A 25879-nucleotide genomic window follows, 5' to 3' on the forward strand; every position below is an offset into this window, starting at 1 on the left:
TAACACTTTACGTAAATGATGGTAACTACTGAAAAGTTGTTGCAGCAAATTTATTGTTAATTTCACCATTTTGCACCACATTTGAAATATCAGACTCAAGATTAATAATGCCCCCCACTTCCAAACTGATTCTAAAGCCATAAGAGGTGGTGTGTAATTTCAACCCCATCGCTGCGATCACCCACAGGTAGGTAGAAAAACTGTGCATTAATAACCATAACTAAAAATCAATAGCAACTCAATCAAATGAAATCCCCCCCTACATTTTTGTGTGAAGATATACAGAATTGGTAGCTAAACTATAAAATGTCCCCCCCCCAAAAAAAATACCATGACACAGGTGCATCATGAATGCCCCCTGTGGGCACCCCTGACTTAAACATTATTTTGCAAAAAATGAGCTAAAGTTTTATCTGGCAAAATCATTCTCTTCATTTCAGTTCTTGTATTCTTGGGACCATGTAATAAATATGTGTACTTCATATGTTTCTTTATTATTGTTTTAATATCAGGTTGTTTAAGGGTAAATCTAATGAAATATATATAAAAAGGCTTTTGTTCTTTTTCACACTGCTCACCAATATGAAAATAATTAGGTACATTACAAATATTAGAAATAAAAATTATTTTAAATTACATATCATATTTTTGGAAGTGAGAGACTCGTTAGTAAATATTTACAGAGAAACTTAGTACTCACATTTTGGGAAGGTGTTTTTAGTCTGTTCTATTAATTTTGGTGGCCACTTCCACCATTCTTGTTGGAACTTGCATTGTTGCTTAGAGCATTTATGTTGTCTTTTGTTCGACGATTGCTGCTAGGTGCACTGTTGTCACCAGTCTGTCTGTCTGTGCCATCTGCAGTTCACCGGTGTTAATTGCTGCAGTAGTTTCATTCCCATGAACTTTTCTCAGGCAAAATATTTTTTTAATGTACGAGGCGTATTTTTTAAGTAAATACCATTTCAATATGTACAAAAAAACAAGTAAACTTTTTGTAACAATTTTATTGTTACATGAAAGATATGACGCTTGTGTGGTTAAGGCAACTAACTAACCCGGTAAGTTAATGATAGTTATTTGGAAGCGCGTGGTAAATATATCCCTGTTAGTGCCTATTCCAAACAAGGGTCACAAACACCTTTCGACGCTACGTTTCCGTTGAGTAAATAAGTTCCAAAACATGTAAACCATCAACAGAAAGGCAACGTCGCGTTCCGCTAAATGCAGGAACCCGAGGAACGGTCAAAATCACGAAGATTCCGTTCCAATTACTACTATGCTTATTTATGTTGTCTACAGCAATGTTCCTGTAACAAATGATGACGCCAAAAAATACTTAATCACCATTAACTCACTTAATACTAATTGACCAAACAGACTTGCATAATTTAATAACCATCGTAATCTTCAAAAAGAAGCAAAGAAGAGGGGGGGGGAGAGAACAGTCAAAAAGGTGTAAAATGACTTTAACCATTCGAGAACAGTATCCTGGTTCCTATTCAAGAAAACATATTTATACATATATACATATATTGCTTTTCTTTCAATGTGTTCGATTTAACTCTAACGGAATGAAGCAAAAGATAAAGGAAAGAAAACTTCAATTTTAACCTCCTTTTTATTTCAACAATTTTAAACTATCTTGACTTCCTAATAACACGTGAAATATTATTACATGACCCTCAACCTCTCATTTTTAAGAGGGGGAATATTCTTTACAAAAAACGAGTACAAGGAACAAGTCCAATTGAAAATTCAACGTTTCTGTAACTGTATTGCTTAACAAAAGGCAACGCAATGCCAATAACAATCTACGGAGGTATTCTGCAATAACAATTAATCCTTAACATCTACGTACAATCAAGCATAAGTACCCTACATGTACATATGTATACTTATTTATTGTGCATGGCTTGGAGGCTACTGCGTAAGGTGTTTCGGGGATATGACTTATTAAAGCCGAAAAAAGGGGGGGAGAGTTAGAAAAAGGGGCACATCGTCATTTGACAAACTTGATTTTAAAATTGTTGCTTCCTGTCTTTCCGCAGGGTCTACACAGCAATTCCTTGCGTAAAGAAAAACAATTTTTTTTTTTTTTTTGCCACAATCGATTATTCAGTCTCCAAAAGGGACATGAGAATAGAGAGCTAATCGATCTTTCTTTGGGATTGGACGGTTATACGAAATATTGGAGTAAAAATGTCTAAGGCTTCGTGTTGGACGTACTTTCACTTGGTATCTTTATCAGTTCCAAAAATGCATACATAAATTATTAGAGTTCACAGTCCGAAAGCACTATACCAATATATTTGGCACGTTAATTTACATCCAAAAGTCAAAAAAGGGGGGGGGGGGTAATGTGTTGGAGAAAAAACTCCGAACAAAAACAGCTCGCTGAATAATCTCACAAAAGGGAGAGTAATTGTACAGTTCAAACGGGGCAAGTCGGTAACAGGATCAAATAAATCTATAAACGTCCACTTTACCTTGATGCAATCCTTCTGATGGTCCTTATCACAATCGCAAGCACATGGTATGGATCACGTAACTGCATTCGTGCGCCTCTTCACGAGTCTAGAAATCGTGGCTTCCAAAGTTGTATTCCCATCTCACCATTGCAATGCGTGGGCGAAGGAATTGCGTACAGGCAAGGCGATCCTGCTCCGCTGCTAGTTGACTGTATGTGGCTGTTTCAAAGACCGGATGCGAACTGTGTTACTGACGATCGGGAATCGTGCAAGAAAGGGGGGGGGAGAGTATAGTTTAGCGTATCTACGACAGATGGCAACACCATCTAAATGCCGTAGCGCTATCATATTTTGCGGTGGAGAGTTTATTTTCTCCGAAATAAACTCTATAGACGTACAAAAAGTACGAGTAATATTCCCAAATTAAATATATAATATTTGGAATGTTACAAAGACCACACTTTTATCTACTTTTCCACATAATTGCCACCAATATTAAGGCACTTATCATATCGAACAACAAGCTTTTGTATTCCGTCATCATAGAAGTTTGCTGCTTGAGTTGACAGCCACTGCAACACGGCCGTTTTAAGGCTATCGTCGGAATCGTGGCGCTGACCTCCGAGATGCTTCTTCAGTTGCAGAAACACGTGGTAGTCATTGGCTGCTAGATCGGGGTTGTATGGAGGATGATCAAATTGTTCCCAACCAAATGATGCGATGAGATCTTGACAAGTAAAGTCAAGGCACTACCTAAACGTTTGCTTTTGTGCACCTCAGTTAATATGTTTGGTACCCATCGTGAGCACAATTTTCGATAGTTTAAGCGTTCGGTAAGAATTTCATAGATAACACTTCAGGGAACTTCTCTGATAACGAAGAAATCGTGAAGCATCTGTCGTGAAGCGTCTGTTTTCTTTCACTTTTTCGTCGACTTTCTGCACCAAATCGACAGTGATCACTGAGGGTCGCCCACTCCGTTCCTCGTCATGAATATTCTTTTGGCCATCTTTGAAAGCTCTTACCCATTTGCGTACCATTCCATCACTCTTAATGTTTTGTCCGTACACTTCACAAATCTGACGGTGAATTTCAACTGCTTTCACGCATTTAGCACTAAGAAAATGAATAACAGCATGTATTTCACAGTCAGCGGGATTCTCATTCGGCAGAGGCATTTTAAATATGCAAAAGCAAATGTATACACGATCGATTGTTGCCGCAATGGCGTCTGTGGCTTGCCAACAGATGTAGGTACACAGTGTGCATGCACAGGATACCGACCGCAGCAGCAGAATTTCAAAACAGTACTTACTTTAAAAATACGCCTCGTATATTCGAACATACAAACCAGTGATTAAAAAGTAATGTAAGGTACAGCTATCCCCCCCCTTCCCCACACACACTGCAAATTACTATCATAGTCATGTGGGAGACATGAATTTAGTGCCCCCAAACACACATTCAGAATCTCAGCTATTTGTGAATGTGATGCGATCACCATGCTCCGGCAACCTTCACTCCATCCTCTTGCCCCCCAAGTATCAATTTATTAGAGGCTAGGTGATCCCCAGAACTGCTCCATGGAAGGACATTGAAAAATTCCCTTTAGAAATCACCAATCATGGGAATCTAACCCCAGTCAGATGCCCACCATGGCACCATACAAACTAGTGATGCTAATAGTATAAACAATGCCTACATTTCAACAGCTATTTCTCATATCTAGGGTGTTCGGGGAAAAAAGCACTAATGTTACCAACTGTGATTTTCGGTTGCTTTCATTTATGTCACACTGAATCAATCCCCCCCCAAAAAAAATTCCCATGACACAGGTGCATCATGAATGCCCCCTGTGGGCACCCCTGACTTAAACATTATTTTGCAAAAAATGAGCTAAAGTTTTATCTGGCAAAATCATTCTCTTCATTTCAGTTCTTGTATTCTTGGGACCATGTAATAAATATGTGTACTTCATATGTTTCTTTATGTTCGGGAAAAAAGCACTAATGTTACCAACTGTGATTTTCGGTTGCTTTCATTTATGTCACACTGAATCAATTAAAGAAAATATTATAAGTATTTTTACATTGGGCACATGTAATGATAACATTGGTGATCCAACATATGAGGTGTGTTCAAAAAAAGACCAAACTTTTGCTGTTCTTGCTTTATTGCTCATGATACACACTTTCAACCACTATCCCCTTCAAAGTACTCCCCCCCTCCCCCAGCGTCAATATACCTTTGTCATCGTTTCTTCCAATTTTGGAACGCCTGCTGGAACCCACTTTTGTAGATGGCCCGCAGTACTCTCGTCACATTTTCCTGAATTTCCTCGATATTCTGGAAATGCCATTCAAAGTGGTTTTTAGTTTGGGAAAGAGAAAAAAGTCTGCAGGTGCAAGTCCAGAGAATAGGGTGCATGGGGCACAACAGAAGTGTGATTTTTTTTACCAGATAACTTGTGACAAGGAGCAATGTGTGAGGTGGAGCGTTCTCATGATGCAACATCCACAACTAATTCCCCCACAGTTCAGGCCTCTTCCTACGCACAGCACCTCTCAATCGTGTTAGAATTCTCTGGTAGACTTCCTTGTTTACCGTCTGACCAGGTGGTACAAATTCATGGTGCACAATGCCTTTCCAATCAAAAAACACAACCATCATCACCTTGGATTTTTGACCGACTCATCCATGCTTTCTTTGGTCGAGGAGACCCTTTCCCCACCCATTGTGAAGACTGCCTCTTCGTTTCCACATCGTAACAAGTCTGTAATGTTTCCTATTAAAGGAATTAACATAAATAACTGCCTCCTATAAAATTTCATTTTTTGACTTAAGTCCTTTTTCCTGTACAACCTAAATATTACACAAGATGGTATTTTATGAAGAAATTTGAAGTGTTGTAAGTGAATAATTCTTAGTGTGGTTGAATGGCAAATTGTAAGCATGCATTAATTCATGTAATTGTGACTGTTCATTTGTTTATGTAAATTAGAATTCACTCATATTTATTTTATTCTTTCATTAATAGTGCCACATACCCGAATGAGAGTATTCCTCGCCTGGATGAATTTGTGGAAGAGTGTCTAAAGCTTGGACTGCGAATGTTCATAGACGTAAAGGACTGTGATTTGAAAGTAAGTTCATGTATAAAATTTGCAGCATTAGTGAAGTCTGTTTCTGTTTTTTGAGACCAAGCCAATATGTAGGTAGGTTACATGCAAGTGCTGTCAATATATTTCTCTTCCATCGGGTATTCTTAATGGATTAAAGAATATGAATCTGACTCATTGCTGAAGAATGTGTATTTTATGGACGTATGCATTGGTTTATCAGGATATATTCAGTCACTATCAAGGTGTCAGTCCTTTCCAGGAAGATGGTTGCAGGATAGCTTTGAGAGCTATGTATAAGATAAAACAGTATCATTGTGTTGCTTTTATTGTTCAAAAGACATCCATAATTTTTCCCCTGCGAGTTCAGTGAATGCTATGACTCTTACTACCAGTTCCGTTTTCAGAAACAGTTGTGTGCTAAGCCAGGAGTTCCATAACTTTTTCGTTTCAAGGTACTCTTAACGTTTCAAGATTTTTCTGCAGCGCCCAAGTCAGAATGTAGGCCTATCTAATATTTGTAATGCTCAGTCAGTGTGGTTAGGTTGCTTGCCTTAAGTTAAAAAGAATAAAACATCAGAAACATTGTATATGTAAAAAGTACAAATAAGCACATATTTGGAATAAGTGCCATTTCAGTGAAAATATTGGAACATTTCAAGCCAGCAGCGGTGCCCTAAGGTTCCGCGGTGCACACTTTGGGATCCACTGTGCTAAGCAATTATACTGAACAAATGACATAGACATTTATCACATGTACTAATGTGCTAATTAAAGAACACTTAAACATGACAATTGTGGGAGATTTCAGACCAAAGCAACACATGACACATATTGCTTGGGAACGTTTCACACCATAGTGGCATGACAGGCTACACAAGCCTGCATTCGGGTGGTGAAATCCTCAAGCGACAGGTGTCGTTTGTCGCTTCGATGTGAAATCGCCTTGAGAGTGATACATAGCTAAGATATCTCAACATAAGGATCAGTAATGTGAGATTAAATACTGGCATAAATAATGTACAGTACGTAAGTTCAAATAATCAGGATAGCAACGTAGTAACTACAGTACCAGTTGACCCGATGACATCTTCCTCCAAAATTCAATGTGACTTGCGCTAATGAGAACGTGAACTAAAGTCAGCAATTTGATTTGAATCTTGTCTCAGAGTTCAGGACAAACTTCGAAAAACAAAGCTCTTAGAGACTACATTAATCAATTAGTGTCAATATTTAACCTAATAGGAGTTCCAGAGGGATATGTTTTAAGAGAAGAGATTTTCATATTTTCACAATTTTTCAGAGAGATTCCTGCATCATTATGATTTTGAAGCATTAAGAAATAGGAAATAGACGCCTCACAAAAAGTTTGGAATATTGTTGTATTAGGCAATAAGTGATAAGCACGGGGGCATATGTCGGCGAAAAGAGGAGAACGTCCACCAGACAGATACCATGTGTTGTTGCATTCCAATCCTGTGTCTATCATGTATTGTCTAACGTAACAATATTCCTTTTTGTGAGGAGTGTATGATCCTAATATTCATGAAGATTTATTATCTATTCTGCCTATTCAAATTTGGAAGATGACCCATCCAAATCAGACATGATTAAATTACTATAGTGCCTTATATGCTTCATGGCATAGTGCAAAGTGCAGAGGGAACTTTACCATTTGATCATTGGTTATTTTCACTGCATAGAGGCTGGAAACATGCATTCTTCCAGTCGCATAGATTCATTTTAATTAAAATATTTCACATTTAAAAGTAAAGTATGCACATTCTTTCGTCACAGATGTTACCCTTGTACTGCCACACATTTTGAGAAAGTTTCCTTGAAAATTGCCTCCTCACGCTTCTGCAGTTGGTTTTCACATAAATCGTACGTAAAAATTATTTGTTCTAAAGTGTATGTTGTGACATTATAACAATACTAATAAGCACTTATCAACACTCATCACTTCTTGGTTGTAACCTTATCAAACTCACAGAAGTGAATATAAACCGTTCAGCATGACACAGCCACTTGTATAAAGGTAATACTAACATTCACAGCACAGAGATCCATGTGATCCAAACGCACTTTCTCACTGATGCGATTGTTTGTGCATTTCTAGAATGAAAACTGCCATTCAGAGAGAAAAAAAAAACATCCCTTTTCAGGAATGACTTCCAATTTTTTTTATTTTTTTTAATTCCTGAGAGACCTGAAATATGAAAAAAAAAAACATCCCTTTTCAGGAATGACTTCCAATTTTTTTTTTTTTTTTTTTTTTTAATTCCAGAGAGTCACCTGAGATATGCCAAGAAATGTCGAAATTTTGGAAAAAATGGAGTGCAGGAACATGAAACAATACAATTAATGAACCTAACATAACTGTTTACTGAAAAATTATGAGTTCTTCAGAAATAAAATTTTATTATTTTAACAGTGGACATCCTTTCAATTGCAATAATACCCCAAAAGTGCAGTTACATCAACTGATTACTGTAACATCACACCACACAAGTAACTCATGGTCATTACTTTGTCCAGGTCCTCGCATGAATTGCCCGGTGTTCAAAACCTTCGTGGCCAAGTAAAATGTAGTTGAACATAGCAGGATCATTCCATGTGAAATTTGGCATACTGAAAAGACCTCCTCATGTAGAAACCTATGCAAAGTTGCAGATCCATAGCTTTTGTATTTCTGAAATTACAGGGGTGTGAAATGGTTGATTTCAACCATTTTTTTCACAATCTTGTTAATTTTAAATTGCAATATTTCAGCACCTATAGAAGTGATTCAGACACCCTTAAAGTGTCTTAAAGACAGTCTTGAAGAACTTTTTCTCATGTGATATTCCATCCCATGTCAGTGGGGTAAATATTTGAAAATGGTGTAATCAAAATTTGAGTAGCCATTTTCTCAGAAACGGATCTTTTAATTTTTTCAAAAAATATATGATGTGCATACACCAGGATTGTTAAAGGTCCAGGAATATTAAATAAATTCAATTCCGGTCCAGGAGAGAAAATCATCAAGCGTAAATGGGTTCTGGACCATAAAGAACCATTTTATCTTTAAAGTATTTAAATTCGGTCCAGGAACCTTTTTTCCCGGTCAGTTTAAGTACGGTCCAGGAACCTTTTTTTTCTGAATGAATTTATATACGGTCCAGGAACCTTTTTTCCGAACTAATTTAAATTCGGTCCAGGAACCTTTATTCCAGGATCAATTTAAATACAGTCCAGGAACTTTTTTTTCCGAATCAGTTTAAATAGGGTCCAAGTTCTGTATTGAAATGAAACAATACGCAACTTGGATCAAATACGGACCTGACGATAAACAATTATCCACTTGCGAGCATGAATGACTAATCCAGGTGCTGGCTGTCTCGAGAATCTAAGGTACAAGGTAGAAATGGGCGAAACACAAACGCTGCAGGCATGTTACCCGTGTCCATGTAGTCCCATTCTATCGCGCGCGTTCCTTCCCTTGGTTGTAGCAACACTTTCTGCCCCTCTTGTGATATCTGCTGGGAATACAGCAGCCTCACGTTACCTCATCGACGGCTCCTATTGTCTGCAGTTCCCGGATCGGATGCCGGAGCAACACGTGACGGGTTTGTTTGAACTCAATGTGACGCCACACTAATATAGTCCATTGCATTATGTACAATGTACAGTAACTCTTCGACAAGGGAGTATTTGAACGTATTTGAACGTGGGCCACAAGAGAACAACAGCGTTATTATTTATTTCCTGCGATACGGTTTCTACAACCGCAGTGTGACGTTCCAGTGTAAATGTACTCGCGGACATTTTTAGAAGGCAACTTTTAATTGGTCAATCCTGGTCTACGAATTGTAAATAAATTCAATCAATGACTGGAAGAGAAAATCAGCAAACGTAAATGACTGTTAGACCTTTTCATATTTAAAGCATTTCAATTTGGTCCAGGAACCTTTTTTCCGGATAAATTTAAATTCGGTCCAGGAACCTTTTTTAAAGAATGAATTTCAATTCGGTTCAGGAACATGGGCTTGGAATACTTCATGAGAAAAAGCTCTTCAAGACCTTCCAAAGGGCATCCGAATCACTTCTATAGGTTCCCTGATTGCTGAAATATTGGAATTTAAAATTAACAAGATGGTGAAAAATTTGATCGAAATTGCATATTTTGCACTCCTGTAATTTTGCAAATACAAAAGATATGGATATGCAAAGTTCAATATTTTCCTACCTCAAGTGGCCCTTCCAGTATGCCAAATTTCAAATGAATCAAAAAATGAACCATTATTATTAAACCATGTTAAATTGACATGGATTGACCCAGCAGCATTAAATGTCATACCACTGTTGATGTGTAGTACATTGCTTGCAAAGCAGCGACCAAAATAAGTCCAAGAAATGTATTTTTCGACCAATTTCCTTCAAATGGTTTACCCTAGTTCTTCAAATATCTCATAGTTTCTGGGAATAGGGTCATTACTTGAGAGGGATGTTATTCTCAGGGTCATAATAGAGAGTTGACTGTATGTTAATGAAAATATCAATCAACAGTCCACATAAGCACTTTACAGCATAAGTTTACATAAGTTTTGAATGCATCCAGTAATGTTATTCTACATATGTTAATTTGGGGTTATGCTGTTTATTTGTATTTTATATCCTGTTTCATGGGTTTCCTTTCTTTTAATGTAATTTTCACTAACTTGTACAAAATTGTGATATGTATTACAAAACTTTTGAAGGTAAGAAATTTGGTATCACTGTAAATATCTGATTTTTCCGATATGCCAATTTCAGCTGATATTCATACATGAGTAATAATTTTTGTCACATTCCTACTTAATTGATTAGTACAAATACAGTACTTACGTAATATGTGACTACGTGAATTCGCAGTTACATAATAACTGTACGTAGCTCTCATAAGACATTTTTTTTTATTTGGAAAGTGTGATTTCAGTTTCTTTTTGTGTTCTTTTATATATTTTTCATACTTTTATAGTTTATATCTGAGTAAATACTGCTGCATGGTGTTCATTTATAAAATAATACTGTGTAAATTATATCCATACATATAATAATAATAAATATTGCAGTTTCTTATGAAGTTACACTTAAGCAATTTACAAATTTGACTTACATAAAATTCAAGTTATGTCAAGATTTATGCAATGCATTACTTACTCGGGGGGGGGGGGGGGGTTACTGTATTACTGTATTACTTTTTGTATTTGTTAAATGGCATGTTTTATACAAAAAAAAATTGTTTTCAGATTGTCCCCTTCATTCTTCACTTGTTCATCAAGCATGAGAATCTTCACGAGAAAGCTGTGGTGTCTTCATTTTATCCCCAGATAATTTATCTGGTAAGTAAAGATATTACTTTTCTGAGATATTTTGCAGAATAACTTGTAAGCTGTTTACGTATTCTTGTTATTGGCATGTGCCTGTAGTGGGTAGAGTGGGGGTTGCAATGTATATGTTGCCAAAACTCTTAAAATTTTCAATTAAATCATTGTTTTTAAAATTACTTTTGTGTTGAATGCTCTAATAGTACAAAAAACACAATTAACCTGTGGCATTCCATCAACATTTTCTGTCTTCAGACCAAATATATTCTGGGTAACTTTTTCAAGATGGCTGGTTTGGTACATGTCTCCAAGACTGCACTTTGGGGCAGCATGTTTCAAACCATACCAGCACCTTGTGGCAGCAATTAAGATGTTATCTCTTGAAAACTACAGTCTATGATATTTCAGTTTTCATTTCTGTCTTTTTTGTTCATTTATATACATATGTAAGTGTGATATTGTGACAATGGCAAAGCAATATACAGGGTGGCTCAATAAGTCACTTAACACCCCCAGTACAAGGCCACTGCAGCGCGCAACATGGAAATGGTGGTGACCAATCGTTATCAGGCCAAGGGGGAACCACATTGACGCCACCCACATGGTCAGCGGCCATCTTGATGTCCGCCATCTTGAATTCAACTTCAGAATTTTAAATGGGAAGGGGGTCGTGCGATATATCAAAATGGGCTAGAATTTCATGAGAAATGCAATGGTGAAGGTTTTTTCGACGTATCTTTAACCAGTAAAAAGTTATGACTGAATTATTGTACCAATTTGCTCCTTTTCGAGGTGTTAGAAAAATGCCTTAAAATTTGTTTAGCGCTTCGGTAATGCATCGAGATCAAAGTGACATCTATGGAGAGACGTTCGCATGCCATTGCACATTATTTTAATCGTATAATGAAGAGCTGTGCATTATGAATGGTTGTCGCGAACAATTTACAGTGTGACGCTTCCATTGAATTAAAAGTCCTTCACAGTGACAAGACTAATGTTTATGTTCATAAGGAAGTTTATAAACAGAATATGTGACCCTTGTCATCTGATAACTAACTTTGGACAAGAACTGGTTCATAACGTTCCCATAAGTGTTCTGGTGTTCTTCCCTATTGAAAAAACTCTGTAAAAAATACCTTCTTCCATAAGCAAGGATGAAAAAAACTGTTTATTTAACAAATCCAAGTAGCCCTAAGCATTTAAGGTTCCGTTGATGGAAAATTGACTAACCAATCGTGTTCCACACAGCACGCCACACCGTTAACTTACCACCAACACTAACCATTCAGCTTTGATCTGTCGAAAATGGGTTATCAGATAAAAATCATCGAATATTCTGTTTATGAACTTCCTTATGAACATAAACATTAGCCTTGTCACTGTGAAGGACGTTTAATTCAATGGAAGCGTCACACTGTAAATTGTTCGCAACAACCATTCATGGACTCGAGAAAATGGCGGACGAGTAGCGGACGTGTAGCAAGAGCTCCCGATTTCCCCCCCAGTCTCGCTGGCACATACATTACTCATACATTACTACCAGAACAAACTAGTGTCAGCATAGGAAAGCATCACTTCCAGCACCTCGGTGGTGATCTAACAGCTAAGGAATCTTACTAAATCGCATAATTATGCCTAAAGCTTCGATCACCGTAGTTGCCAGCCGCGTGGAAAGCGTGGAGGAGAGGCTTCGGGCCTTCGAGAGCCAACTTCGGGACGTCGCCGGTCAGCAACCACCCGCTGAAAGCAAGGAGAAGGGATTCCAGGCGGCGTTGCAGGATCTCAGCTCGGCCTTCCTAGAATTTAAACGGGAGGCGGTGGACACGCTGAAGTCTGTCAGGCTGGACATCCAGGATCTCCAGAAATCCACAGAAAGAAACTTGACATTGATCGACGACATGGAAATGTATTCCAGGAGGAACTGCCTGCTGTTACACGGCATTCCTGAGACGGCCAACGAGGACACGGACGAGCTTGTCCTCCAGACGATACACAAACACCTCCACCTGCAGCACGTAACCCTGGACCACATCGAGCGCTCTCACCGCATCGGCCCCCGGAGGAGAACAGCGGCGGATGCGGTCAAAACTGGGAAGAGGCCCATCATCTTTCGGCTTTGCAGCTACCGAACCAGGGACGCCATCTGGAAGAACAAGAAGGCGCTGAAGGGAACGAGAGTTCTCATCACCGAATCCCTGACTGCAGCCAGGCAGCAAGTGCTGCAGAAGGCCAAGGAGCAGCATGGCCCCAGGAACGTGTGGACTCAGGATGGCAGAATTGTCATACTAAAGAACAATCGGAAGATCTCCGTCACCACGCTGGAGGAACTACACAAAGTGGAGTGAACGCGAGGGGAAAAAGAGGACGTGCAGGGAATAAGCAGCCACTCAGAACGTTTATCTTTGCCTACTGAGGGCGCATCAAATTCCGCCACGTTATTGCGTAAACTCAGTTATTTTTGTGTATTAGTGTTTGTGACTACATTATGTTAGTTATTGGTATTTATGTTACTACGTTAACCGTTATGCTCGTGTCTGTTTGTGTTTGTGTTTGTGTGTGCGTGTGCGTATGTGTGCGTAAGTATATAGAATCCAGTTTTCGGTGCCCTGCAGGTTCTAAATACATCACTTCTGCTGGCTTGGTAAGTGAATCTCCAATTTCCAATAATTTGTGTTCGGTAGACGTAGCGACAAATGTTAATTTTATTTATTTATTATCTTCTCATTCCCTATGGCTCAAACTGATATTCTGGTGGATGTAAATCTGGCAACGCCCCCACCCGGTGCTTCTGTAGAACTTGAAAACCTGCCCCCCTCCTCTTCATTTGCCAGAACCCCCTTCCAGCGGCAGACCGTAAACTCGCTTCCCAACCCCTCAAACTGTTTGCCCGCCGGCAACCTCCCGGCAACACCGACGTCTGCTTTTTTCAGTCAATTAAGAAATATCTGCATTTCCCCAGCAAGCGACAACGACCTTCGCTTCCCAACCCCGGTGCCACAAATGGGCGACCCACCTCCTGGACCGCAGCTGAACCTCCCCTCGGGCAGTCTCAACGTCATCCACGTCAATGCACAAAGCATTCTCGCGCATCTCCTTGAAGTCCAAAATATTGCCCAAATAAACAAACAAACACGTGCATGCTCTGCTCGTGTCGGAAACGTGGCTGAAGGAGAGCCTTTCGAGTGAAATGGTGCACCTTCCAGGTTTTCGTCTGTTCAGAAGAGACAGGATAGGGAAGAGGGGCGGGGGAGTGGCAATTTATCTACGCGAAGATATTCCTGCCAAAATCCTTTCGGAATCACCCGGCGACTACGACCGATCTTCCGAATATATAATTATGGAAACTACCGTCTGTCGACAGAAACTCCTCCTTGCCGTAGTCTATCGACCACCTACCACTCGCCTCGAAAACTTCGAAAACGATATCGCAACATTTCTACCAAAATATTCTCACGCAATTGTTTTGGGAGACATGAATGTCGACCTGTGTACCACCAAAGAGGAGGCTATGCAATTCCGCGATACGTTCTCGGCCTTAAATCATACGATCTGTCACCTAAACCCAACCCACCACACGGCCACTTCAGACTCCTGGCTTGACGTCATTCTGGTCTCGGACGAAAATCGCGTAACGAGCCATGGCCAAATTCCGGTACCTGGGATTTCCTATCATGATTTAATTCACGTATCATATAACATCCGCGTTCCAAAATTTAAGCCTAAACAAGTATCTTACAGGGACATAAAGAACGTTGACGAAACCCGCTTGAACGAAGACGCTGCACTCGTTCCGTGGCACGTAATTAGCACGTTACAGACAGTGGACGAGCAAGTTCACCTGTTAAATACATTTATTCTTGAGCTGTTCAATAAACATGCTCCCGTCAGAAAGAAACGGGTCTCACGTCCCCCCGCCCCCTGGCTGACGGACGACGTACGTCGACTTATGGTCATGAGAGACAGAGCTTACACCAAATACAGAAATGACGTAAAAAAAGGTGACTCTAGCACATGCAGCTTCGAAAATTATAGAACCCTGAGGAACCGCTGCAATCAGGAGGTAAGAAAAGCCAAGCGCCGATTCGCATACGAATTGCTCAACCACCAAAATAAACCGGACGTTCTATGGAAAAAGTTGAAAATTCTAGGTGTTGGGAAACAGAAAAAGGACGACTACATTCCTAAGTTTGCACCAGATGTACTGAATAATCATTTTTGTGACGTCCCGACTATTGAAAATAATGTTAAAATTGAAACTATTCGGAACATCGCAACGCACTCCGCAAACGCTTCAAAATTTTGCTTTTCCTGGATTTCACCGGAAGACGTTAGAAAATCTTTACTTAAGATAAAATCGTCGGCCGTAGGAGTAGATGAAGTTTCCATTCTCATGATCAAAAAAATCCTCCACCATGTCCTTATTCCCATCACGGACATATTCAATTTCTCCTTGCTTTCTGACACATTTCCGTCGCTTTGGAAACTCGCCCAGGTACGCCCTATACCTAAAACAAGCAACGAAATCAATTTAAACAATTTTAGACCAATCAGCATCCTCCCAGCTCTGTCTAAGGCTCTAGAACATCTTATTAGTGGTCAAACCCGTGACTTCCTAGCACGAAATAACCTAATAAACCACTTTCAATCTGGGTTCCGTAGCAACCACAGCACATGCACGGCTCTCGTCAACGTAACCGACGACATTAGGTTAGCCATGGACAATCGACAACTTACAATCCTTGTTCTTCTCGATTTTACCAAAGCTTTCCAAACCATTGATCACGAAATTTTACTCACAAAACTATCATCCCTATTCAGCTTCTCGAACTCTACGGTTAACTGGTTCCGTTCCTACCTGTCTGGACGTCAACAATGTGTCGTCGACCCACATCGAAGATCATCCTGGAAAAGCATCCCCTGTGGCGTCCCTCAAGGCACCGTACTGGGCCCCCTCCTGTTTACACTGTATATTAACGACCTCCCGTCGGTGCTTAATCACTGTAGGTATCACATCTATGCCGACGACTTTCAATTATACTTTTCTTTCCCTCCTCAAGAAATATTGAATGCAACCGAACGTATAAACAACGACCTGAAAAAAATCAACAAGTGGTCTGTAGACCACGGCTTGCACGTCAACCCGACCAAAACCCAGTGTATGCTCGTAGGCTCCCCAAAGATTCTGAACAGAATTGACGAATTAAATCTCCCTAATCTTACGGTCAACGATAAACACTTGCCTCTCTCTACCACGGTTAAAAATCTGGGAATTACACTAAACAATAATCTTACCTGGAGAGAACACGTAAACTCCGTGTGTAAAAGAGCTTTCGGTGCACTACACTCTCTTTACCGGCTTAAAAACTTCCTCCCCGAACGTATAAAAACCAAACTTGTTCAATCTCTTGTTTTCCCTATTATTGATTACTGTGACACTGTTTACTCGGACGTAAATTGTGAGCAAGCTAAACGCCTTCAGCGAATCCAGAACGCCTGTGTCCGCTTCGTTTTCGACATAAAATATTCAGAACATTTGACACCGTATTATGCGAAGGTCGAGTGGCTGAAATTAAGTGATAAACGGATTTACCACAACCTTGTCCTACTGTACAAAGCCCTAGAAATAAAAGATCCAAAATACCTTTCCGGGCGGTTTCAATATCTTTCGGACTTTCACTCCCGCAACACCAGATCACGTGAAAAATCTCTGTTATCCATCCCTATCCACAGATCTAACTTCTACGCCAATTCGTTTACCGTTACCTCTGCAGGACACTGGAACAGACTGCCCCCCGAAATCCAAGCCTCCTCCTCAATTGTAACATTCAAAAGACAATTAAAATTATACATGCTAAACAATTGGACCTAGATTAAATTCCCAGAAAGAAATACGTTATACATTTAGCCCACGAAATATGCTTTCTATGTAGGTACTTGTGTGTGAATGTGTGTTTGTGTGTGTGTGTGTGTGTGCATGTAGAAACTGTATTGCTTTTATTTTTAATTTCTTCTAAGCTACTTTTTTTCATTGTGTTAGTAAAAATAATGAGCAATGTACGTAATTAATGGTTAATCCAGGGCTTGACTGCTCGTATTCAAACTGTATTGCTTTCATTTTTAGTTTCATTTTACTTTCACTACTTTACTTTTCTTTTATTATTTTATTTTTCATTTATCTTTTTTAATTTTTTAATTGTATACAATTTACTGCAAAGAAAAAAATGATCCCTGTAATTAATGGTTAAGTGGAAGAGAAGGCATTAATGCCTTAACTTCGCCATGTAAACAAAGTCGTAAACAAAGTCGTAAATAATGCACAGCTCTTCATGGATGTATCCAATTAAAATAATGTGCAATGGCATGCGAACGTCTCTCCATAGACGTCAATTTGATCTCGATGCATTACCGAAGCGCTAAACACATTTTAAGGCATTTTTCTAACACCTCGAAAAGGAGCAAATTGGTACAAGAATTCAGTCATAACTTGCTACTGGTTAAAGATACGTCGAAAAAACCTTCACCATTGCATTTCTCGTGAAATTCTAGCCCATTTTGATATGTCGCACAACCCCCTTCCCGTTTAAAATTCTGAAGTTGAATTCAAGATGGCGGACATCAAGATGGCCGCCGACCGTGTGGGTGGCATCAATGTGGTTCCCCCTTGGCCAGATAACGATTGGTCATCGCCAATTTCAAATTCCATGCCGCAGTGGCCTTGTACTGAGGGTGTTAAGTGACTTATTGAGCCACCCTGTACAATGAATCCTAGATTTTATATATCATATTTGCTTTCCTATAAGATGCAGTATTTTCCATTAAAAGTAGGTCTGAAAACAAGGATTGATTTAAATCAGATATTTTTTTAATGAATAATTTATTGAATAATGTTCATAAGGATTCAGTAGATATCAAAATCACTTTTGATGAAAATACATTAATCTCGTGATCATTTAATAGTGTTCATTAGGCTCTAAGAAAGGAAAAGAAAAGAAACAGAATATATGTACTGAAGCTTATTCGAAAGGAAATGTAATATGTAAACTGTAAACACGCTTAAATTCTCTTGATTTAAAATTCAATAAATTTTATGGTCAAAAATAGCAAACATTTTGTGTAGAGAAATACACAAAATGCTAACCATGTTAAACAGTAAATAGTGCCATTATCATTAAACTATAAATAGACATGGCAGCTGATATTTTGCAAACTATCATTAGAAGAATTACCAAAATTAGGCTACAAAGACTTTAAAAAATATTTAAAGTTACGATTATAGAGTACATCCAGAATGTTTTATTTTCATTGAAAGAAAAGTTACTTAAATTATGTATTATAGTTTCATTAACGCACTCAACAAACTTTTCCAAAGTATTTTTTTTATTTATAATATCAGAAACAGAAAAATGTAAATTTACAAATAATTGTTTATTTGCTTTAATTAAACTCTTCAAATATTTTAGTCATTTACCAGAAAAAGCCTTTCTATAAAATAAAAATCTATGTGTATGTCGCCAAAAACCATACCAGCAATTTTATGCATTTTTGCTTTTTTAATATAAAAAATCTGATTTAAAAAAAAAAGTGATTCTTATCCACCCTGTCTGAAAAACATGAAAAACATCTTATGGGCCGATACTCATTTCTTGAAATTTTCTCAGTTCTGAGTTCGACAATTTCTTTCTTGCTTCTTTTAGGTGTGTGAGAGCATTCCGATCATATTAGTAATGCACTGGATGGTACAGAGGACAATTTGTTGTATGAGAACTCAGATTCTTCTTTAGAAGAGGTTTCTAGTGAATCTTTTTTTACCTCAATAATGTGTACAAAAAGGGAGATACGGAATTTCATGGGGCAAAGCTGAAAAAACTTATAATTCGGGAAAATGTAAAATCGAGAAAAAATTTAAAATATATGTGACGTTCTAATCAATGGCTAAATAGGAAAGCATGCGTGAGGTCCGAAAGTTAGCACAAGTATTGGTAGAACGCACAATAGTCTTTATTTGTGAAGCCTTTGGTCCGAGGTTACGGAATGCCTCAAGGCTCTTATTGAACCTCACTTCTGACGGTCAGAAGTCGGACACAATTAAGCTTTGGTTTGCCAAAAAAATGTGCAACAATTTGCCTACAACAAAACATCAGCAGATGCATTATTCAACATTACACTTTAGATCTAATTACTTCAGTACTACACTACATTCTATACTACCTTCACCAAACACATGCACAATCATAAAGGCATCTTATCTTCGACGTCGCAGGTTAAATTACGAACAACGTTGTATTCAGTTTAACTTAATTCAATTTATTCATTTAGACGTTGATTTTTGATAACATGTTCAAATAGGTGCAAATATGCAATAGCGGTGTATCAACAATAGACGAATTTCATGCAAATTTAACATACTAAAAGGTGCATTCTCTCTCTTAATAACAAGCATCAGCAATTTTAATATTCAACAATCCAATTAATCATAATCAATTAATCATCTACGAATATAGATGCTCTACTAATCTTTATTTTAAGCATAAGCAATATCTTTGTTTAATGAAAAAAACTAAATGGGAGAAATGGGGTGTAGCGATCTCTCTTATTTAATTTCCACCTAATCACGTCATTAAATTTCAATTTCAACACTAGCATATATCCACACATGTCATGGAGTGCCACGACCATTTATATAACAAGCCCAGTGATTTTTACTAATGCAATTAATTATTTGAAGGTTCATAGTGTAATTCCTACACAATGGTTTCATGCTTAACACTTCACGCACATTGAAAAATCTAGTTTCGATTTAAATGTTCCAAGAAGCAATATAATTATTTACAGTTATTTCCACAAGAGACTTCATTAAATGCTTTTCATACGTGAGCACCTCGTTTATCTGATATTCAAAGTTTCAGAAACAACGCCTTTGAATATTCTAGACAGTCAAAATGCCGCTTGGTCAAAAACAACTTTTATGTTCGATGCACAGCACATACCTGTTTCCTTAGTCCAATGATACCACGTTGCCACGTCTAATTTTTGAAGTATGGAAAGTTTGTATCACCAGTAATTTTCCAGTCACTGTACCCCCTCATCAGCAAATGGGCAACCTTCGACAATACTTGCAGAAAGTCACAAGAAAAAGCCCTCCTTCAATACTTCTTGATTTGTGCGATGTAAGAAAGTTTGTATGACGTAACTTCGGCAACCTCGTGGAAGTGGGAAGTCAAAAAATGTCTACTGCATCCTGTCTCTTCTCTACGGTGAAGTATTCGTTCCATGGAATTTGAAGCAACTCGATGATGAAGTTCTCTGCAAATTTGGACATAGTGAATTTAGCATGGAAAAACGAAAATGCTAATTACGCCATCCTTCCTTGTTCGGTCTCGAACCCGCGAGACTCTTCGACGATCGCTGCTGCTCTACTTACATTGTACACCGCAAGTCGATGTCTGTTCCGCATCTTACTGGAAATGTCCTGGTTCTTGCACGATGCGTTGGAGTAGTAGGTGCTGCCATCTGGTGCTTGCATAACTAAGCTTTCTCCTCGACAGTTGAAGGTGCAGACAGCAACTTGTAGAGGGGTGGAACATCCTGAATTGTGGTGATTTTATGCGTCGAAACTAAATGACACACTTTTCGGCGAGAGAAACGCCACATATCTTACTATATTGGGACTATCCAAATTTAATGTACGAGGGTGATTCAAATGAGGAAATACAGAAAAATTATACATACATCATTTTTCAACGTAGTCCCCATGAAGTGTAATGCACATATTCCAGTGCTTCGGAAGTGCAGGGATACCTCATGAGAAGAATTCTTTTGGTTGTGACTGTGGCCACTAGTGCACCACGGTTTTCACCTCTTCGTTGCTTAGGAAATGCTTGTCTCCCATCGCCTCTTTGAGCCATCCGAACACATGAAAGTCACTGGGGGTGAGGTCTGGTGAATAAAGTGGGTGTGTGAAACATTCAAATTTCATATCCTGGATTGTCACAACCGTTAAACGGGCAGTATGCGGTTGGGCATTGTCATGCAATAACAATACACATGAAGTCAGAAGTCCTCATCGTTTACTCCTGATTGCAGAGCGAAGGTCACCTTCGACCTGGAAACAATGCAAAAGTTCCTTACAGGCATCAACGTGACAGTATCTCAATTCAGCAGTCAACTGACATGGCATCCATCTCCCCTCACTTTATTGAATCGCAGCACATCATGGACAATATTGTGTGCTGAACCAACACTAATATCCAAAATGGCAGCTATTTCCTTCACAGGAAATGCTTGTTTCCCATCACCTCTTTGAGCAAGATCTAGTGAATAAGGTTGGAGTGTGAGACATTCAAATTTCATATCCTGGATTGTCACAACACTTAAACGGACAGTATGCAGTCAGGCATTGTCATGCAGTAACAATACACTTGAAGTCAGAAGTCCTCGTCTTTTCTCCTGATTGCAGGGCAAATTCCTTCACAAGCTCTTCCGCTGTGGCAATGTTTTCGTTCGTCACTATGTGGTGTGCCTGGCCTGGTCGCGAGGCGTCCTCCACAGAAGTTACGCCACTTTTAAATTTTCTACACCACTCGTAAACTTGCTGTATGGACACACACTAATCACCGTACTATGCTTTCACCCTGCGATGAATTTCAAGTGGTTTAACACCTTCACTACTCAAAAAAAGTATCGCAGATCGCTGCTCTAATGCTGTGCATGTCAACAATTGTGTGGCCATCTTTGCACTGATGCTGCTTCCTTCTTCAGTGTTGCAGCATTATGTTGCCACCTGTTGGCCATTCTTTCAACCACAAGGGTAACTCCTGCCAACTTACATATCAATCGTACAACTTTTCGGAATTACATTGCACTTTTAAGGTTTTCATTTGTACCACCCTCGTATAATGCAGGAAAATGTAAAACCAGGGAACATAAACATTGGGGTTGCATCACATCACATCAAGTTTGAAAAGCACCTGAAAAGTTCTCCTCATGAGAAACTAGGTGATGGAAGAGCTTAGCGTCTAATATGGATTAATGAAAAAGTTTCCAAAATTTCATAAACGTCTTGTTTACCTCACCATGGTTTTGAAGAATTCATATCAGAAAATGATTAACGTTGGCCAGTGGCAATATGGTCGTGACCATCAACACATGTGTGCAATGCTTAAATTGCCTTTGTTCCACTTCAGTGTGTTTGTTACAAGTTTCAACAGACATAAATCACAAACACAAAAATCAAGCAATAATACACATCTCGGCCCATACAAGTTTTCACTAATCTGAAACTTTTAGTGTGCATTTTTGTTCTTCTCCATTCATGTTTGGATTATTTTACTCAAGGTGTCTGCATCTTCCATGCTTGAACAGTAAAGTTATAGCACAAAAACCAGTACAGAACTGTAGTGTATACATTTTGAAATCGTTTATGGATTTGTCGCACCCTAATATTGATTGATTGATTTGCTTTATTTTACTTCACTTTTTTTTGCCACTTTTGGCTAATTTGCGAAGATGGGGATGATTGATGATATGAAATTGATGAATAGACAATCACAAACATCCATGCCCAGGCTGGGATTCGAACCTGGGACCCCTGGCATCATAGTGCAATGTACTCACCACGGCAGCCGGCTCCCTAATATTGACATTAAACAAATTTTTACCTTAATACATGGGTGATAACATCGTGCATGTTCTACCAGGCAGTGAGCATTGTCAGTTGGGGTCCATGTCGATGTGTGGAGTGCCAATACCTAGCCGTATCTGATGGTTACACAATAAATAAGTGCATTTCTTGAGGAGGTTGGGATGTGTCTGTAAGAAGATGAGAAAAATTGCATCATGTTGAGTTCCCTATATTGTCACCATTGTGTAACCATCAGATACGGCTAGATATTGTTGCTGCAGGCTTCATGCAAGTCTTGATGACATTTTCGTACATTTTTGCCACGGTCCACCTGTATGTGGATCCACAATCGCTGTTCTACCTTTGAAACATGCTTTAGGGCAGTCCACAAAATGGTGTTTATTTCAACCTCGCACACACACAAAAGCACTCGCTGCACCAACCACTTTTGGCACTCCACACATCAAGGTGGACCCCAACTGACAATGCTCACTGCCTGGTAGAAGAACATGCATGGTGTTATAACCTTTTTCTGACACTTTTAAATTTACAACCCACGTACCTCACTATCCTTTGTCAATATTCGTGGTTGTAGAACAGCTATATCATCCTCTGATGTGGTCTCTTAACAGTAAAGTCAAAATTCTGACAGTTTTATATATATATATATATATATATATATATATATATATATATATATATATATATATATATATATATATGTTTTGTTTTAACATCTTGATGGTGGTTTATTTCTCGTTTCTGACCTGTTGGATGTAACAAACCTTCACTTTCCCTGCCAGGTTGGTGTTTGCCTTCTGTGGTTCGTCTACCTTATGAAAAGTTTTGTCCATCTGAAAGTCAGTCTTTCTAAGGCCATAGGTAGCCATAAAAATGCCATTGTATTCCTTGTTTTTGTTTTAACCACTTTTCAATCAAATTTCCTTTATTATTATTAATTACCATTTTGCCTTTGTAGATGTTCTGGGTATTGTGTTTTATCAGGGTGGCTACTCAAATTCCTGGAATTCTGCGTGAATATTAGGGTCTTGGAATTCTATGTGAATTTTTCACCTTAGACATGAAAAATTGCAACTTTTATTAGCCAAGTCTCATTGAATTTATACATATTTATACGGAAATATTCTGAGGCAAGTTTTTCACAGTAAAGGTTTTATTTTTATCGAGTAAGAAGGAAAGTTGCGGGGAAAATGAAACAGAATTCTCTCAATCCCTTTGCTTTTTTAGTGTCTTTTGCAGAATAGTCTATCTGACAGATGAAAGATTATTGCAAAATAAGATATCCTAAAGTTGAATAGACCAATTGCAGTTTGAAGTTCTTGTACATAGGAATTGTAGCTTTCCTGGCGACGTGATTCCAACAGGTGTTCTCTGGAGCAATGTATGGGTTTGAAACGTTGGAAGTTAACGCTGATTTAACCTGACTGGTAACCCAAGAACACCTGTTCGAGTTCTTGTACAATGAACAAATTTTCGTAAATTAGTATATCCTTTAATATCCGTCACTTGTGTTTGAAGATGTATTTCGAGTCTGAATATGTGGAATTGCAAATATAAACTCCGTACTTTAAATTAAATACTTTCAAAATATGTTAATTGAATGGATTTCGAAATTTTGGCTACATTGGAATCACACAGACCCTATATATTGTTAATATATTTGTGTGTGAATATGTGTTAATGGTGAGATTCATAATACGTTGATGTAGAGAAAACATCTGCTTGTATACCCATAAATCTTTGGAAAGTTCACCTTGAAAACCGGGAATTATACTTGAATTTTATCATGGTCCTAGAGTAGCCACACAGTTTATTCTGTGATAGAACTTCACAAAATATATTCTTCAGAGAAAAATAAATTCATGAATCTTTGCGTGTACAAGTGGTTTTGTCATAAATTCTTCTTTTGCACAAATTGAATTATTTCAAATATCGCCAGCTGAATACTGTTTTATTGTATTTCCACTTTTCATCGGAAATGTGTTGAGGACTTTATCGTGTTCCATACATGTTAATTCATCACATTCCAAAGCAACGTATCTGGATGTGAATTATCAACAATAATGTAATGTTTTACGCAAATCTTGTAGTGTATTCAAAATCCGCAAAACTCAAACTTTAATCGGCTGTACTGAAAAGTTAGTGCAGATGAACATACAACATACAGGGTGGCTCAAAAAGTCTCTTAACACCCTCGGTACAAGGCCACTGCAGCACGCAAGTACTTTTAAGTAACTTTTTAAGCCAATGATATGGTTATTATGTAGAAGAGTGTCTTGGCACTAAGGAAAGTCATAGCGAATGCTAGTTTTTTCTCCATGTTGTATATGCCAATGTAAAATATTATTTATGTGCTTGGCCTCCCCGATGGCGCAGTGATAGCATCGTCGCCTTGTAATCTAAGGGTCCCGGGTTCGATACCCGGTGGAGGCATATAGTGGTTCAGATCCCACTTTAAACTGTAGATCCAGTCCCAATTAGCCTTACTGTGCATAAAGTGAACTAAGACACCAATCAATCAAAAAATACTTCATGGTTGATACTTTTTATGTACCGTATTTGACATTTCTACACATGTATCTTTGAAGAGCAAAGAATAAATTAAACACTGTTACAATGATTAGAGATTATTGCAAAACAGTTGGGATGGAAAAACAATAGGCCATAGAAATTCAGTAAACCATGGAAGCTCATGTATTTGTGTCATGCTTCCTATTCACTATTGTGGATTTTATCTCTGTAGGTTCACTATATAATTCATACATAGTTTCATTGCATGTTTTGGTCATAATCATGGTGAGGTGTGCCCTGCTCCGTGGCTGTGCATGTCTAAGGTGTCTGGCTTTGGACTTAGACTACGGGATACACGCTGGTTGGAGTCTCCTGAAGAAACATAACAACATTTCTCCTGAGATTTCGGCCATTGTATGGGACCAGTGGCCACCCACCATCCTCACGAATTTGGGGAGTTACGAATGAGTAGCGTAACCTGATCATGAAAAACCTACAACAGTGACTGGGGGTTTGTTGTGTCGACCACATGTCACCCCGTAATTGGTTGGATGATCTCGCACCTCTGGTGGGAGTGAGGCTGACAGTAAGTAGACCGTGGCCCTCAAGGGCTGTTGTGCCACAGGTTATTATGGTGCAGTGTGATCACTTTGAATGTGAATGTCATCCTGATTGGTTAGTGTGATGGCTCTTTTCAGTGTTCTCTCCATCTTGATTGATCCACCCCTTTTTTTCTCTCTCCCCACTGCATGCACTGTGGTTTCATCCTCTCCCAGGCAGGCATCACAC

At 38.6% G+C, this 25879-nt stretch overlaps 1 protein-coding gene across 1 annotated transcript in view; it reads left to right on the forward strand.

Moving 5' to 3' along the window:
- The window catches only part of LOC145999665 (glycerophosphodiester phosphodiesterase 1), a 113611-nt gene that overhangs the window by 25098 nt on the left and 62634 nt on the right, over nt 1-25879 (forward strand). Inside the window, exons 3-4 of the mRNA XM_083136798.1 lie at nt 5509-5614; nt 10861-10953. Coding sequence (XP_082992924.1) covers nt 5509-5614; nt 10861-10953 — 199 coding nt within the window. The remainder of the gene's footprint in view (nt 1-5508; nt 5615-10860; nt 10954-25879) is intronic.

This window comes from Lepisma saccharinum, chromosome 15, assembly GCF_977018435.1.
Source record: "Lepisma saccharinum chromosome 15, izLepSacc3.1, whole genome shotgun sequence".
Lineage (NCBI taxonomy): Eukaryota > Metazoa > Arthropoda > Insecta > Zygentoma > Lepismatidae > Lepisma > Lepisma saccharinum.